The 19,005-nt window shown below is 40.6% G+C and overlaps 1 protein-coding gene across 9 annotated transcripts in view; it reads left to right on the top strand.

The window, feature by feature from the left end:
* EXOC6B (exocyst complex component 6B) overlaps nucleotides 1-19,005 on the top strand; it is a 920,925-nt gene that overhangs the window by 459,124 nt on the left and 442,796 nt on the right. For all 9 annotated transcript variants that reach the window (XR_004540231.1, XM_033953524.1, XM_033953543.1 and 6 more), the window contains 2 exons: nucleotides 9,281-9,364; nucleotides 14,079-14,125. Coding sequence is in view for 8 of the 9 variants with exons in the window: in XM_033953524.1 (XP_033809415.1) it covers nucleotides 9,281-9,364; nucleotides 14,079-14,125 (131 nt within the window). In the remaining variant the exon portion in view is untranslated. The remainder of the gene's footprint in view (nucleotides 1-9,280; nucleotides 9,365-14,078; nucleotides 14,126-19,005) is intronic.

Below are 19,005 nucleotides of genomic sequence, written 5' to 3'. Positions count from 1 at the left end.
TACTGTAATATCATCTAACTTGCATCATTTAAGAAAAATTTACAACGTATTCGATTAGTACAAAATATGACAGTGCGCTTAATTTTTGACCTGAAGAAATATGATCACATTGGTCCATTTTATTGGCAATTACATTGGTTGCTTTTTGAGATACGTGTTTTTTATAAGTTTGATTGTCTTTGTTTTAAATCTCTTTTTGGTTTGGCTCTGGGATATCTAGCCTCTCAATTTAATTTTTATACCTCATCAAAAAACACTTGTAATAAGCTAATGTTTATGTATCCTTCAGTTAAGAACTGTCGTTACAAGAAATTTTTGAATAAGACATTTGCCTTTCAACTAGGCAAACTGAACTCTTGGTTAAGCCTGCTTATTTGTCAAACAGATTCTTATAACGTTTTTAGAAATTTTTTTTTAAAAAACCACTTGTTTGATAAGTTTGTTAAATAATTAGGCAAGCTTTTTCTTGTCATTCATTTTTATCAACCTGTTGTAACTTTCACTGATTGTGCAGTTCTTCTTTGTTGTTAACCGCATGGAACTTCATGGTTGGGTGGTATGCAAGAATAAATTCATTATTATTATTATTTAGCCTTAGACAAGCAATTAAAATAGCCAGGAGCCTCTTCTGACTGTTTAACTAGTTTTGAATATTGGCTAATAAGATTAAATAAAAACATACAGGGTGGAAGAATATGGATTGACCTCCAGGGATCTTTTTCCCTACAGACAGCTGGAGGATTTTATTAATAAGCAGGTCCAAAAGGATTTGAGATCCCAGATACTTCTTTTGAGGTGGCACTGAATGAGGGTAGTGGTCAGGGAAGCATCACCAAGCTTTACACTGCACAATTAACCCAACTACAGGTACCATTAAAATATAAACAGCAATGGGAGGTGCTCCTTGGTAAATTTTATTCAGATAAAGAATGGGGGAAGACCTTTCAATTACTTCTTAAAAGTTTTGATTGCTAGTAACATGGTAGAAAATGGATATACACTTCTCCCTCAATATTTGCGAGGGTTAGGGGCAGAGCCGGCCCGCGAATATTAAAAAACCACAAATAATATTTGAGCCGGTTCGGACCCCCGCCTTCCTCCAGAATCCCAGACGTTACCTTAAGCCCTCTCAGACTTCCCGGAACCGTACCTAGTGGTCTAGTGGGCTTTCGGGGCAGGAGCAATCTTCCTACGCTCCTGCCCTGTGCAGATCACTCATAGGAAATAGCTACTGTGAGCTCCTGTTGTAGTCTCGAGAGACTATGGGAGCTCATGGCAGCCATTTCATGTGAGTGATCTGCACGGGGCAGGAGCGTAGGAAGATTGCTCCTGCCCCGAAAGCCCGCTAGATCACCAGGTAAGGTTCTGGGCCATCTCAGAGGGCTTAAAAATAGCCCAAAAAATTATAAACGATAAAAAAAAAATTGTGAATAACCAAATCCTTGGATACTGAAACCGCAGATTCAGAGGGAGAAGCGTAAAATGTATTATTATTGGTACTGTACCACCGTCCACTTTAAAGTTCTATTTAGGCACGACTCTGACCTTTGCTGGAGAGCTTGTGGGGCTCTGGGTACTTTTGAACACATTTGGTGGTATTGCTCCAAGGCTCAACTGTAGTGGGATTTTGCATTTTATTTATGATATGCTGGGACTATCCATCCCTAAATCTATGGAATGGTGTCTTCTGAATGTTGGTCCTTTACCTTGCTAGCACAAAAGAGAAAGTGAGTGCATCAATTCTCACTGCAAATCGTCTCCTGCTGGCATCCCACTGGAAGAGAACAGAGTTGCCTGCCTTACCTGCTGTGTTGGCTAAAGTGAATTATATCCAGAAAATGTCCAATTCTGTTATTTCCCTTCCAGATTCTATACGCTAGGTTTTCAATCCCAACCTGTAGTCCGGAAGCTGCAGAAATCCACAAACTTTTCTGAGCACGTACTTCACCCTTTTAGCCCAAGAGCTAGTAAACATATCCAATTACAGTTTCTGCAAGCAATCCGTGCAGAAGTCTTTGCTTCTTTTTCTTCTTAAAGTTTGTTTTTTTCGGTGGCTTAAGTGCTTTGAGACTCCTTCCAGGTGGTCCCCTGTCAGAGGAAAGGACGCAGTCCCATGGTGCCAGACTGTTGCTTCACAAAGAAACTCTGGTGGATCTGTAGAGCCAACCTGCAGCGTGTCACCATTTCTAGACTCAGGGTTCCTTCCCCTGGAAGTCTGCTTGTCGGTGATGTTGTTATGGGTTTCAAGCGCAGGCTGCATGCGTTTGGAGTGAAACCCACCTGGGTTTCAAGGTGCAGACTACTTTTCCCAACCCCAACCGCGTGGATGAGGATCCATAGGGGCTGAGGTTGTAGTCTGTGTCTGGCCGGCTGTCAGTCCGAAGATTTCAAGTCTGGAGCAGTTTCTGAGGCAGAAATACACCACTCAGTTGGTTGCCAGTCTTTGACTGCAACTCAGCCATGAGATAATTATACATTTTCTCATCTGTGAGCATTCTGCATGATCTGAAGTCCAAAAAAGATCAAATTATAACAATACAATAGAGACAAGAGTAATCTATCTTTAAAAAAGTTTGTTTTATGTATGATTAAAGTCGTAACTTATTTATATGGTTCACAGTCATAAGCGCGCCGGACAAACGGACGCCGACAAATTGGAGCGGACAACTGAGCGCAAGACAGCAGCGTGCCGCACAAAAACCTTATTTTAAATGGCTCCGATGGGGGTGTGTGTGGGGGGAACCCCCCCAGTTTACTAAATACTGTTCGCGCTGCCGTTGGGGGTGGTTTGGGGGGGTTTGTAACCCTCCCATTATAGAGGAAACTTAACTTTTTCCCTATTTTTTAGGGGAAAAGTTAAATTTTTTGTATAATGTGGGGGGTTACACCCCTCAACACGGCAGCGCAAACACCCCCATCGGAGCCCTTTAAAATAAGGTTTTTTGTGTGGCGCGCTGCTGTTTTGCGCTCAGTTTTCCGCTCCAATTTGTCGGCGCCCGTTTGTCCGGCGCGCTTATGACCCGTCACCTATTTATATAGTTTTATTGAGCTGAGGTTTGAGTCTGACCCAACTCAAATACCTACCCCTAGATATAAAACTTCAGGAAAAATGGGCAAATGCTAATTTCCAACTGTTGCTGCATAAATTTTGAGCAAAATATTTGACTTTGATATAAGTCTATAATTGCTACAAATTTCTGGATTCATGGATAATTTCTTAAACATATGACATACGATGGCTCATTTTAACAAAGGTGTTAAATATTTCCATCTCAAGAGTTATTTATCAATTCAGCAAGTGTAATTGCCATAATGGCCTTTACAGCTCTTTATAATCCCCATAAGACTGACTCTAGAACAGAAGTACAACTTGGTATTTATACTAATAGTTTTTCCACATATTCCATAGACATTGGCAAGAAATCATTCCAGCCCTAGGTGTACCTGTAAAATTTCCTTGTGCAAACTGTAAATCGAAACAACAGGAAGTGGCATGAGCCACTAGTCTTTAGCAATTATCTAGGACCAGGTGGTCACTGCAGTGTTGGATGAGATTGCTTCCTGTATTTTAGCCTCCAAATGCTCTTCTAAGAAAACTGAAAAGTCAGGCTAGGTGGCTGAAGAGGTGCCAGATTAAGAAATGAGATTCTATTTGTAAAAAGGAACAGCAGAAAGTAGCTAATATTTTTAAGGCACAGGTGCTAAAAATGAAAAAAATCTTTCATAAAAAAATCCTAATGTAGTTACTGGGTAGCAATTCCAGGAAGTTATTTGACAACTAAAACAAAATTAATGTACTTGATTTCAATCATTTTAAAGGAAAGGAGAATCGCATGGCTCATGTTTGCGAGAGTCATGCCTCTTTATTTCTTTCATAAGCTTAAAAATTGCAGGCTGATTTAGAAGTTAAGCTTTTGTTGCAAGGTTTTCATAGAAACATAGAAAAATGAAGACAGATAAAGACCATGTGACCTATTCAGGCCTAGATGCACTAAGAGGATCGGAAAGACCATGTGGGTCTGCACTGATTTGATTTTTTGGCCGATTCAGAAAGAGCTATTGATGCACTAAAAAGTTTGCATGCAAATGATTCAAGTGGATGTTTGCCATAATCCCTGACTCTCCAATCTGATAGATCACTGTATGAGTGACTCACACATGTGCAGAGCTGACAAGGGAATCCTGAACAGCTGAGAGGCAGGGGTAAGCTTTCTGCCGCTCAGCTGTTTGAAGTAGGAAACCTTTTTTTTTTAATGGGCACAGATGCTTGCACATTATAATAATAATAATAATAACTTTATTCTTCTATACCGCCACAATCTTGCTACTTCTAGGCGGTTTACAATCAAGAGTGCTGGACATTCAGCGAAATACAATATGCAAATATTCAGAGGAAATAAAGAGAGCAGCGACCTTAAGAAGGCAGTAGTATAGAAATACAATTTGCTGAGCAAAAATATAAGATGTACATTTTTGTAGGTAATGTCCGACAGGACCTGTTTGGAATATATAGCAACGTAAAATTACGATAAGATGAAGATAACAGAATATATGTATCACAGTGCTGTAAATTCAGGGGGGTGAAGGGGGGGGAAGAGAGGGGAGAGCGGGTCAATTGTTTAGGTATTTCTGGAACAGGTATGTTTTTAGGCGTTTCCTAAATTCTCCGTAAGTAGTGGGCGAGAGCAGTTGGTCTAGGTCTTTGCCTCATAGGGCTGCTTGGTGAGAGAGAAGGTGTTCGTGGTGTTTTTTTCATTTTGCAACCTCTAACTGGAGGGGAAATGAATTTTGAGTGTGTGTTTCTCTTGTGCTTGTTATTAGAAAAGGAGAAAAGGTCGTTATGTACTTGGGGGTAAGGCCATATAGTACTTTGAAGCAGAGGCAGGCAAATTTAAACCGTACTCGGGCTTCTGTTGGTGCAGCTGCCGGTAGTAGGGTGTCACGTGGTCGAATTTCTTCAGCCCGAAGATAAGTCTGACCGCAGCATTTTGCATTATTTGGAGACGCCTCATATTCTTTTGTGAGATTGCTAGGTAGGCAATGTTGCAGTAAAAAAAAGAGCCCCCTCTGCCGATGACGACCCTCTCCAATGACCCCCGATGAATGTGGTACTGAGTAGTTGGAGCAGGAGAGAAGCTCAGTTCATCCCACTCGTAGAGCCGCCAGTTCAAACGCCTAAGGCCTCTCCTTTTGGAGGAAGTAGGCATTCCTCCTGCTGTTTTCGCTGGTGTGTGTGTGTGTTGGGGGGGGGGGGGGTTCAGTTTCCGGTGCCGGTTCTTCAGGGAGGGCCATCATCGGCCTAGGGGTGTATGTGCTTATTTTTCTTTTTTTTTTTTTTAATTCTTAATCATTTTCAAACTTACAATAAGTGTGACATATGTTCAAACAAATTAACAATAAATACATCACTTAATAATCATCATTGGTACAAAACATAAACTCTTATCACCCCCCCTTCCCACTCTTTCCTACCATATAATCAAATATCTTATAGAATATGTAATAGTAAAATAACCTCCCCTCCCCCCCTCACTATTGAACTTATAAATTTAAGGAAAACAATTTCATCTAAACAGTACAAAACTTTGTTAATGGCTCCCACACATCTTTTTTTTCTAATGGGGCAGATATTGTGCATGTGTAATATACACAGCATCTGACCTCCGGCGTCGGGAGACCCGCTGGAGACGCTCCGGAGGGGCAGAACGGATGCAATCTCCTTGGGCTTGGAGACAACGCTAAGCCCCGACGCCAGAGCATCTCCCCCTCCTTCTCAGATTACCAGCTCCCCGCGAGAGGAGGTGCTTCCGGAGCATGGGCAGTACTCTACCTCAGAGGCCATAGAGAGCAGAGAGGGGAGAATGGAGACAAACTCCTATTTACTGGAGAGTTTGGAGACTGAGAGACCAACAACTGCAGGGGTAAATTTGAACCTGAGCAAAGCTGTTCAAGAGGGGACATCAACTGGTGAGACTTTTCACTTTACAAATGCTTCTTTTATTGAAAAACCCAGAGAGGTAACCCTGGATTCCCTTTGGGATCTGGTGGCAGACTTAGCAAAATCGGTTAAACCCCAACTAAATCAGTTGGAAGAAAGACTTAAAGTTAAAGAGGCTGTGGTGGGAAATTTTAAAGATCAAATTGATGAAAGAACACAATTCCAACTTATAGTACAATCCCTAATACTAGGTATATTGGACTACTGCAACATCCTCTTCCTTCCTTGCCCTGCAACTACGATCAAACAACTCCAAACAATCCAAAATACAGCATTGAGACTCATCTACTCTTTGAAAAAACATGACCACATCACTGAAGCCTTCATCAACTCACACTGGCTTCCAATCCAAGAAAGAATCCAATTCAAATTCTACTGCATATTATTTAAAACCCTACACGGAGACAGCCCATCATACTTGAACAATCGCCTTATCCAAGCACCCACTACAAGACACAGAAAAACGCACTCCCCATTCATACCCCCCCCAATCAAGGAAGTAAAAAGAACAAAACTACACGACGGCCTCCTAGCCACCCAAGCCGCAAGGCTGGACAACAAGATCTCCAACCTCTTGATGACCACCCCAGACTATAGGACGTTCAGAAAAGAATTAAAAACCACACTTTTCAAGAAATTCCTGAAGCAGCAATAACATCACGACCGTTTAATAACTCTAAAACTGACATTTGACCTATCCATTACTGCACGAATAATAACAAAAGAACTTCCACTATGACCACCTATTAACTCTTTCACAAACCACCTCACCCTCAACAACCCGCTAAATGTTTATAAGATCTACAACTTACCTCTCTTGCTAATCATTGTAACTCTGTTTTTTTAAATTAACCTTTTGTAATCCGCCTTGAACCGCAAGGTAATGGCGGAATAGAAATCCCTAATGTAATGTAATGTAATGTAATGATACAAAAAGCTCTCTAGAAAATATCCATCAAGAACTGAAAGTTTCTAAACAGATTAGAGAAGTATTAATTAAGGATAACACCAATTTGAGAAGGAAGCTGGAATCCTTAGAAAATTTCTCCAGAAATAATAATCTTAGATTAATAAATTTTCCCAGGGTTGCAACAATATCTCCAAGAGATATGGTGAAATGTTATATGACGGAAATTTTGGAAATTTCCAAAGATATGTTGCCACCACTTACTCAAGTTTACTATTTACCTATTAAAAGAGATGAAGAACAACAACGATTACAAGAAAGGAACCAGCAACCACTTGATGTCACAGCAATACCGGAACTTTCCGATATAGAAATGACCACCCCGGTGACACTTTTGATTACTGTTGCCTTAGCACCAGATAAAAACTGGTTGCTCAGGCTTTTCTTTAAAAATAGACAAAAAAAAAAAATTTATGGGACTTAAAATATTGATTTTCCCGGATCTGGTTCGAGACATTCAAAAAAGGAGACGTGAATTTCTTCTTTGAAAGCCAGGGGTTATAGCTTTGGGGGCGACCTTTTTTCTTCGACATCCATGTAAATGTGTGATACAATACCGTATGAAAAAATATGTTTTCTTTGATCCAAGCCAGCTGACAACATTCTTGTCTACAGCGCCTCAGGCTTAAGGGGATTTATGAGGGCAATTGATTATTTGTTTCCTGTCTCAGCTTAAAGGGTCTATTTCTTCTTTAAATAGCAATTTAGTTTGTTAATGTTTTTTCAATTTTCCGCTATATATATACCTTGAATCTCCATAGGTGGACTTGAGTTGAAATAAAGCCATAATGATTTTCTTATTATTGATGTTTGAGATGTTAGAATGAATACTTTTTTAACTTATTGGCTTTTCTTTATCTTTTTGTACAAGTGATACTTGATTTGTAAACTTGAAAATGATAAATAAAAAAAAAAAAAAAATATATATATATATATATACACACACAGCATCTGTGCCCATTAAAAATGAAAGGTTAGACAGGTAAGCGACTGGCCTTGACCAGTCGCTTTTTTTGGGGATCACTAAAAGTGGTCACTTTTTTAGTGTATCGGGAAGCCATGTTAAAGCATCAATCGTTCTGCTCCATAAATGCTGCCCCCAAACAGGGCTGCCAAAGACAGAACTACCAACAATGAGGCCCCAGAAAACATCCTGCTCAAACACAAAGGCTTTGGCAATATTGGTGTCTGACTTTCGAGTATCACTTTTGCTTTCTCATTGGGACACAGGACGTAAAAGAGAGGGCTGAGTGAAACTTTGCTCCAAAAGCTTGGACCTTGCTCCACGATGTGAGCAGCCGGTTCGCTCGACATGGTGCTTGTGAATGCAGTAATCTCAGTCTACTGCATAGGTGAGAATGCTCTCCAGTGAGCAGGCACAGAAACAGAAGTTTTCCTCCGTTTAGGCATGTTGAAAGTAAGGTGCAGAGAGAGAGAGAAGAGAACAGTACTTCTAGTAGCCTTATGATCTCTATGGCATGTCCTATTCAGAAGTATTAAATGTAAGCTTTGTTGTGATCCTGTTTGGTTTACATGTACTGTACTATTTAAATAAGCATTACTTTGGTATATTATGGAGTCTAGCTGCATTTTTATAGTGTTAATAGGATTATAACTTTCAAAGTTAAATACATAATCCTTTGCATATGTGGCCCAAAGGAAGCAAGGGTTTCCTTAATCGTTCAATGCAGTACGTTATCAATTTTATTTGGAATTAATATGCAGTATAGGTTGGCATTTGCATAGATATTTTAGAAAAATATCTTCTTGGAATAATGCCCAGTGATTGTCTATCCACAGTTAATTCTAGTATCATCAGAAGGATGAAATAACAATGTTAGAAGACAAGTTAGATATGGTGGTAATGACCAGCTCCACATACTGTAGTTCCTTAGAAATTTGGTATGCTAAAATATTTTTATTTTTGTTATGAATAATGCTTCTATCTGAAGCACTTTACAGAATGATGCAGTCCTTGTTACCAATTATAGATGGACCTACATTTATTTTCCTTGAAGCTATGAAAGACTGAATCAGACATTTTTAATTCAAATCTATAAACTCCAGATGTACATAGATGTTACAGTGCCTCTGAATAAGTTACTGTAAATAACACTGTGGCTTTAATCCAGGACTTAGAGAAACAAATGCTGTAGACATGTTATACATGCTAAGAAGAATTAAATTTCTGTTGAAAGTGAGAAGAAGACAATTGAATTTAAATTTAATTTAATTTTTAACAATGATATTAGATGTAAAGTTTACTAAAATTTATTTGAAGGTCAGAATTTATTCTTAAAATCTGTTCTTCATAGGGTGCTCGAGAAACCTTTGAGAACTACTACAGAAAACAGCGAAGAAAACAGGCCAGGCTTGTGCTTCAGCCACCTTCAAATATGGTATGGCATACCTTTCTTTATTTTTATCTGGCACTATGTTATTGACTCTGTCAGTAAGAGATTTATGATTATGAGTAGGGTTAAAAAATTCTCCCCTGACAACTCAGCTACAGTGATATAACCTTTGACTGAAGGGGTTCCCTATAATACCATCTTTCCCAAGGTAAACAAGCCCTACAAAACCCAATTCCAGACATCAGTGTTCTCCCCAGAAATTTTTTCCAGCCGGATGGGGCGGTATGGGGAAATTTGGTGGTGGGGAAAATTAACCCTCTCTTTTATTAAGGTGCGGTAGCATTTTTAGAATGTGTAAACTCCCGTGCTACACGGGAAAACTAATGCCAGCTCAATGCTGGCGTTAGCGTCTAGCGCGCGTGGCATTTCTGCACATTCTAAAACCACTATCGCAACTTAGTAAAAGGAATCCTAAATGTGTACTATTTTTATTAGTTAATTATTATTTTCCAATGCTAAATATGACTTCCTTTATTAAGGTTTGACACTTATCCCAGAATATTTTTACTAAATTTAAGAAGTATTTGCCCTCTTTCAAATAGTATAGAGGTTAAAAAAAGGGAAAGGTGTTAATGAAGTCATTAGGTTCAATCTAACCATTTATTTCTGCATGAATTTAAACAACAACAAAAAAAAGATAAATATAGCTCATCCAGTCATACAAGAAATGGCTCTACAGCAAGGGTGCCCACACTTTTTGGGCTTGCGAGCTACTTTTAAAATGACCAAGTCAAAATGATCTACCAACAATAAAATTAAAAAAAAACACAAAGCACACTATACGCAGAGAAAATGTTAATTATCATTTCTATTCCGCAGGTTTTCAAAGATGTTAAGGCAGATGATAATATGCAATGTCAGCTCAGGAACAACTATACAAAAATAGATAAATATATCCACTCCCTTTTTACTAAATTGCAATAGCGGTTTTTAGCGCAGGGAGATGCGCTGAATGCCCTGCGCTGCTCTCAATGCTCTTAGGCTCCATGTGCTAAAATCCGCTATTGCGATTTAGTAAAAGAGGGCCATATTGCAAATTATAAACAGCAGATATGAATTCTCAAAACGGACACATTTTGATCACTAAATTGAAAATAAAATCATTTTAAAAATCATTTTCCCTACCTTTTTGTCTCTGGTTGCACTTCCTTCTGACTGTAAATCCAATATTTTTTTCTCTCTGCCCCTCCCCTTTTCTTTCTGTCTCTCTCCCCCCTGCCTGCCTTTCTTTCTCTCCCCCTGCCCCCTCAAGCCATCGCGCCAATTTTTCCACTTCCCCGATTCTTTCCCTACCCCCTAAGCCACCACGCTGATTTCTCCCTGCTGCTTCTACGAGCCAGGCCAGGCACATACAAGCACCGGACTCACAAGACTTCACCTCTGATGTCAATTCTAACTTCTTCGGAGAGGAAGTTCCAGGCCATCCAGGCAGCGATTGGCTGGTACAGAACTTCCTCTCCGATGTCAGAAATGACGTCGGAGGTGAAGTCTTGTGAGTCTGGCGCTTGTACGCGCCTGGCCTGGCTCGGGGAGGCAGGAAGAAAAAGATTGCAAAGGCAACGCGATCGACTCACATTGCCTTTGTGATCTACTGGTCGATCGCGATAGAACATTTGGGCACCCCTGCTGCTATGGTATCCTGTCCTGACCTGAGGATAGGGGTTTAGTTCCAAAAAACTGCCTTATTTCCATTTCCTATTTATAAACTTTAATCAATACAGTTACAATACTACTTGATTCTACGTAAAGCAACAAACATTTTTTTTTCCACCTTTTGTCGTTTCTGCTTTAATCATCTTCTCTTCGCTCTCTTCTTTCTATTCAGCATTTGTCCTTGCTCCCTTCCATGCAACATCTGTCCTCTCTTTGCCCCTTCCACCCAGCCTCTGCCCTCTCTCTCTACCCCTTCCATCTACTGTCCACCCTCTCTCTGCCCTTTGCATCCACTGCCCATCCTCTCTGCCCATTCCATCCAGTGTCCGCCCGCTCTCTGTTCCAAATTGCATCTTCCCTCTTTCTATGTCCCTTCAATAAACTGTATATCCTGTGCCCTTTCTCTCCTTTGAACATGATTCATTTCAGCTTCACCCCCTCCTCTATACTCTGGCATCTCTCTCTTCTCCTTTCCTTCCTTCTGTCCCGCTCCATCCCATGGTCTGGCATTTCTGTCTCCTTCCCTTCTCTCCTCCCATATGCACTGACATCTCTCCCCCCCCCCTCCATGGTTTGGTAGCTCCTTTCCTTTCCCTCCCATGGTCTTGGCATCTCTTGCCTCTCCTCTCCCTTCCCTGGTCTTCCTTCTCCCCTCCCCAATTGGGTGCTGCTACAGCACTTCTCTTCCCCTCTCTCTTCCCTCCTCCCCCAAAAAATTGGGTGCAGCAGCAACATTTCTCTTCCCTTCCCCCTCCCCCCCAAAATGGGTGCATCAGCAGAACATTTCTCTTCCCCCTCCCCCCCATTTGGTGCAGCTGCAGCATTTCTCTTCCCATCCCTCTCAGCTCACACACCCATTGGCAGAGTCACTAGGCAAGTTGTAAGCTTCTCTCCATCGCTGACCTATCTTCCATAGATCAGCGATGGAGGGAAGCTTACAACTTGCTGCTTTTACTTGCTTCGGGCCTTCCTCGTTGCCGGGTCCTGCCTACTTTGTTTCCGTGAAGGCAGGACCCAGCAACGAGGAAGGCCTAAAGCAAGTAAAAGCAGCAAGTTGTAAGCTTCCCTCTGGTGCTCTATCGTGTGCGTGCCGGCTTCCCTTCTCTTACCTCCGAAACCGGAAGTTGCATCCCGTGAGGGGGGCGGGAAGAGAAAGGAAGCTGGCACGCACATGATAGAGCCCCAGAGGGAAGCTTACAACTTGCTGCTTTTACTTGCTTCGGGCCTTCTTCACTGCCAGGTCCTGCCTTCGCGGAAACAACTTAGGCAGGACCCAGCAACGAGGAAGGCCCGAAGCAAGTAAAAGCATGCTGGCAAAAAAAAACAAAACAAAAGGCAGGTGTCAAACAAAATTTTTGGCGGCGAGTCAGCCCAGGAAGGAGCACGGCAGCAGCAGCAGGATTCGCTGGGCGGTCATCTAAATTAGCCGGGCGGAGCGCCTGGCTAAAAGGCCCTGGGGAGAACACTGAGACTTATACAGATCACTTAACATAGTAATAGAAACTGAAATGCAAGATATCAGAGAATGTACATTTCCCAAACTGAGCATTGGAGGCAGTTTAACAGGTGTATGAGAAAGGTAGGAGGTTGGTGAAGAAGGGCATTGGGAAGTACAGTGCTCCCCTGGTTATTAGCGGTCAGCGATTTGCGGTCCTGGTCATTTGCGGTATTTTCTGACCACGAATGACTGGGCAGGAGAGGGCATCTGGAGAGGCAGGAGAGAGCAGCCGGAGCGCTGGCGAGTGAAGGAAATCACTCGCGGTATGCTCAGACTGCCTCTTCCTGAACTAAAATCGGGCCTCACCAATCGAGCTGCATGTCAAAGCTCCGGCTGCTCTCTCCTGCCTCTCCGGCTGTCCTCTTATGTCTCCCCCGTTAAAAACCGTATTTGTGATTTTTCAAGATTCACGGGGGTTCCTAGAACAGAACCCCCGTGAATTTTGGGGGGGTACTTTAGTATTATAGCAGCTCTGCTACAAGTAAATAAATGTGTGCCATGCTCACATCCCAGCTTTGCCACTTTCAACAGATTTTTTTTTTTTTGTTACTAAAATTAAATGGTTATTAAACAATTTTGTTACTAAAATGATTTTTGTTACTAAAATTAATTTTGTTAGTAAAATTAAATCATTATTGTCCCAGCAGTAGGCAGTTTCTACTAGTGGGCAGGTTTTTATTGGCTTACCCTTATTTTAAGGCTCTTTTTGAAATTTCACTAAATGGTTTTGAAGATGAATTTGAGAAGGCAGTGGGACCAGTAATAGACAGAGCACAATTATAACTCCAGGCAACTTTAAGTATGGGTATATTTCTCAGGTCTTGTTCTGAGACCATAGAACTCTGGACGCAGAGTAGTGTGCCAGTGGGGACTTCAGTTGTGGGGAGAGACAAACCACATAAAGCTTTAAAAAACAAAGACAACAATTTAAATTTAGCTCACCAAAGGATCAGGAGCCAATGAAGTAATGCCAGCACAAGAAAGAGATGGTTTTTGCATTTTGATTTTCCTCTGAAGGCAGACAAGCCATATTCAGAGCTAGTTATAAGGTCCTTACCAAAGATATCAGGCCTAAATGTACTGAGATCAGGAACAGCACTAATAGTAAAAGTGCAAAAATCACACAAGGCCATTTGGCTTCAGCATACATAGGGATCAATTTAAAAAACAACAACAAAAAAACCCAAACCAAACAACAATGAAAAAAGAATATCACATGCTTAATATTTGGACTTAGATCAGTGTCAAGTAATGTTCCTAAGTATCAAACATTTCATTTCATCTTTCTGTATTGGAACCATATTTTCCATTTACATGCTTAGCGATGAATTTTGATACAGTACTAGTAATATTCTCTTTGTTAGATTTAAATTAAATCCATTAATGCCTAGACTATGAGCAATTATTTTGATTTGTTCACACATGAATAAAAATGCACTGTTAAAAACTGTTTTGGACAGGACAAATAACATTGTCATCCACATAAATGTGGAATGACACAGGCTTTAAATATGTTACTTAATCTAAAATCATATTCTTCTGTTGCAGCATGAAACTTTAGGTGGCTACAGGAAGTATTTTAATCAAATAGTAGGGTAAGTATATTTAAAACTGTTTTCTCATGGTATTTTTTTATAAGGGATGTGCCTGTATCTTTGTATGTTTTGGGGGTTTTTTTGTACACATTTTGAGGACTAAGGGGGCACTTCTATAAGTAGGCCCCCTCATTTAGGAGCCCAATGCCACAAGGTGAGAGCGAAGGGTTTGTGACACCCAGGGCCAATCATTTTTAACACCCCCTTCCCAATATAAAAAAATATATTTTTAGTAAATTTATTTATTTAGCCTGTCCTCCCCAAAGAACTCAGAATGGGTTACAGTTTAACATTCACAGGTGCTACAATATAACAATGCACAGGGTTACAACCTCTCCAACCCCATGCTGATGCTGTGGTGTAAACAAAATAAACAAAAAATACATTTTCTCTCTCTAAGTCCTAGCTCACACTTACTGTCTAACAGCAGCTCTGGGAGGGTACACATTTCAAATCTGGGATATTGTAATCACAAAATAGAAAATACATTTTTTTTTCTACTTTTCTGGTCACTCTTTTCTCCTCTCTTCTCCATTCATGTCCCCCTCCCCTCCACCATATGCAAGATTTCTCCCTCTCACCTCTTTCTACCTCTTCATTGCATCTCCTTTCCTCTTCTTCACCCCATGTACAACAATTCTTCCTTCCTTCTCTCCCCCCTTGTGCAGCAGCTTTCCATCCTTCCCTCCAAACCCCCTATATAGCAGTTTTCCATCCCTCCCTTCCATCCTCCTGTGCAGCACCTCATGTGCATCCCTCCCCCCCCCCCACACACACATACACACACCCCTTGAGATTTGGCATTTCTTTGGCAGTCCAACGGAAGCAGTGGCAGCGGCCAACCATTAGAAGCAGCATCTAATGGGCTGTTTGCGGCCTGTTCCACCAGGGCTTCTCTCTGCTGTGTCATCAGCAACATCATCAGTGACATGGCAGAGGGAAGGCCCCAGTGGGCTGGACCACAGGAAGCCTGTTCAGGCAGGCCTGGAGGTATGTTTGTTCTTTCTTTGTCGACAGCCTTAACTCGCTGCTCTACCAATGTTGGACCTTCCTCTCTGCTGGTCTCGCCTACTTCCTGCTTCCGTGAAGGCAGGACCCAGCAGAAAGGAAGGCTTGAAGCTGGCAGAGCAATGAAGTTCCTGGACCACGATGCCAACCCTGGGAGCCCCCCTTCATGGTCTGCACCCGGGGCGGACAGCTTCCCCCCCCCCACACACACACACCCCTGTAAGGTTGAAGGGGTTATGTTAGGCACCCTTACAAACGCCAGGTCCCGAGTTCAATACCTTCACAAAAGATTCACCAGGAGTAGAATCAAATGAGAAGCACAGCCAGAGGTGATGGCATAAAGAATATATTATAGAAATAGGCTTACAGAAAAGCAATCTTCATAAACATTACAATTAAACATTACAATTAAGGAGAAAGCAAAGCAGCTTCCCTGCCTTACAGAGTCCAGAGAGAAGTGTGAAGTTCCAGGGAGAGGCCGAGAGAGAAAAGGGGAATGGGGGTGATGGTCTAAGCTTTGGGTTCCAGAGATAGAGCAAGAGAGCAAAAGGAGCAAGAGAAGCAAGAGAGTGAGGTGTTGTAGAGAGGAGCCTTTTATAGCTTGGAATCTTATTCTAAATATAGAAACTATTGTATTTCCCAGTATCTTTCTGTTTAGAATTTGTAAACTGTTTGAAACAATAGTTAGTTTCACTGACCACCTAGATCCATTGTATATCTTAAGCTGTCCATCCTAAGCATCAGACATTAACACATCTTCTTAGCACCTCTTCGCCCCTCTTAGCTGCAAGTTTGTTTGTTACCTTTTAAGCATGATTTAATTAGGGCTATTTGAAACGGTCTGCTTGGATGCTTTCTGTATATGAATTCTGAGCATTAGCACTTAGGGTCTATCTGCATCGACATTCCAGAGTCAGATTTATATAATTTCCCATAGGCCTTTGCTGACATTGGCTAACCCAGTGCTAGGCTGACACCCCCCCCCCCTTGCTATACCACTGCATCTGGGTATCTGGTTCCATTATATAATTCTTTTGTAACCCAGTATCAGTGTATCTAATATTTATGTGGTCATAATTACACCAGCCACAGATTTCACATAAATGTAGCAGGGATGTACATTCCATAAGTTATGCTTGCAAGCGAGAGCCCTGCCCATGTATACACCCCCCTTGCATTTACACACTATGCCTCTTATGTATGCCTTTGTACTATCATAATTAGGCACCCTTTTTGCAGTTTTGTGGGTAAGTATTCACCTAGGATACATATAAGTGCTAGTATTCTATACATTTACGTTCACAAGAAGTGCATGAATGAGAGTATCTAGGTTACAGAATTGCCCTTGCATGCAGAGAAAATATGGTTTCAAATTTGCATGCACTTATTTATACAAAATGATTTGTTTATCATTACTCCTTCCCCTGGGCCTACTAAATTACCTTTAAACTTTATTTTATATTTATTTTAATTTTGAGATTTTTCTCATCTTTTTTTGTTTGGATGTTTGATTTCCTATTATACATTGTAGTTCTTTCTTGTATTAATTTTATTTTATTGTGTCCCAGTAAAGGTGGTATATAAAATGCAAATAACCTAAACTTGAGAGCTTGATCACAAACAGCGTTATTCATATGCCCTGAAAATGACCAACTCGCAGTACTGAGCTAGTACAGATTAGTCAGCCCTATGTGAAATTAAGATGCAGTAAAAAAAACAACAACAAACAATCTTTACCATACCTTAATAATTAGTTCACAATCATAGATTGTGTGTTCAAACTACAGTATTTGTAACATTGCAAGCAGGGTTGATGTGGCATACAGTTTCTCTTACCTTCCTGAGAATTGCATTTATTCATGCTCTGTGGTAGGGGTGGGCAATTCTGATCCTCGAGAGCCGGAGCCAGGCCAGTTTTTCAGGATATCCACAATGAATATGTATGAGATGGATTTGCATGCACTGCCTCCTTGAGATGCAAATCTATCTCGTGCATATTTATTGTGGATATCCTGAAAACCTGACCTGGCTCTGGCTCTTGAGGACCGGAATTGCCTACCCCTGCTCTATAGAAATAACTGAGGTGCTGAACCCAGGGAGAGTTGCTCTGCCATGGTGACAAGCAATTTTGCTATCACCCATTTGAGTGCCTGATCAGTCCTGCTGTTTGTGGGAAACTTTTTTTTGTGGGGAATAGCTCTGCCTCCAAACGGTGAGTTTATTAGTTTACAGCTACTATTCTGTGAGTATTGTTTGAATCAATAAGGGATATATACTTCTCCCTCCGAATTCGCGGTTTCAGCAATCGCAGTTTCGATTATTTGGGGTTTTTAGCTTGCTGGCTCCTCCCCCCAAATTATGTCAGCTTGCATAGAGAAAATTGCTGATTCCCATCACTTTCTTCACCGTGTTTTGCCTCTCCTTCAGGAACAGGCCAGGTCTCTCACCATGTTATTTGCAGTTTCACCATATTCACGATGGTTTTTAATAGAAAACAGCGAATAACATATGAAAAAGTTATTTGCGGTTTTTCTATATTCACGGGTCTGTTAATCCCGTATCACAGCGAATATGGAGGGAGGAGTGTACTGTAAATGTTTAGGCTTCTGATGTAGGCATTTTTGCCAAAACACAGCCACTGCTGGATCTCTCTATTTGTCCCTTTTTGATAATAAAGGATATTTGTCAAATGTTGGTTGTCCCTTTTTACTTAGCTCCTGGATTTCCCTATTCTTTTCTACATTACAAAATTAGATATGATATTTTGATATTATGATATACTTTTTTTATTTAAATAATTTAGTCTTTATTGAGTTTCAATTTTTTTTTGATAATAACAATCATAATGAAATTAAAGTTTCCAACATATATCCAATTACATAACAAGTTATACAAGGAATAATAAAACAAGGAAATTAAACATTTATCCCAACTGTTAGTCCACAATCATTGAGGGAGGAGTATCAATAAAATCAAAGACTGTTTTGCTCCGTCACCTTTTTAAAGGAAAAAAATCAGGTAGCCTGAAGTAGACCCAAGTTATTAACTATGAGCATTATTCCTGGCTATCGATAGTGGGTACTTGCAGTTGTCACCTCCTTTTCCAAAATAGATCTCGATAACTGTGTAGAATCAAAAAATATATATCTAGCTCCCATGAAATTCACTAAACACTTACATGGGGGAATCTTAATAGAAAGGTAGCACCCATTTTTTAAAACCTGGGGTCTCAAAAGCAGAAATTGTTTCCTCTTTTTTGTGTTAACCTGGATACATCTGGATACATTGTTATCTTTTAATTCAGAAACCGAACATCTTTATATTTGAAAAACAACTTTAAAAGCCACTCTCTGTCTGAATCTAATGCTAATTGAACAAAAAGTGTAGCAAAAGGTAACTGCTCTGGTTCTGACTTCTCTAATATATTCGTCAAATCTAACACATGTATTGGTAATTCCTGGTGATCCTCCGGAGGTTTCTTCTTTCCCAAGGAAATATAGTAAATTTTTGAAATAGGGGGAAAATAATTTTGTGGGACTTTCAGAACCTCCGAAAGATATCTCTTAAACATATCCAATACTGAGGTAGTAATTGATTTCGTAAAATTAATCAATCTCAAATTGTGTCTCCATGATAAATTTTCCAGTACTTCCATTTTAAAGTTAATATTTCCATTATCTTTTATAAGGAGCTGGTTTTGTGCTCCTAACATTTCCAGTTCTTTTTCTTGCTCCAATTTGCCCACTTTTTGTTGTAAAGTTATAATCTCGGATAGTATCCCAGCACAGTGTGTAGATAAAGTTTGCATTTGAGTTCCCAGGGAAATTTGTAGAGGTGAAATTACATCCCATTAGAATTCAGTCAACCACAGG

This window comes from Geotrypetes seraphini, chromosome 1, assembly GCF_902459505.1.
Source record: "Geotrypetes seraphini chromosome 1, aGeoSer1.1, whole genome shotgun sequence".
Taxonomy (NCBI): Eukaryota; Metazoa; Chordata; class Amphibia; order Gymnophiona; family Dermophiidae; genus Geotrypetes; species Geotrypetes seraphini.
This window is presented reverse-complemented; position numbering and strand designations above follow the sequence as displayed.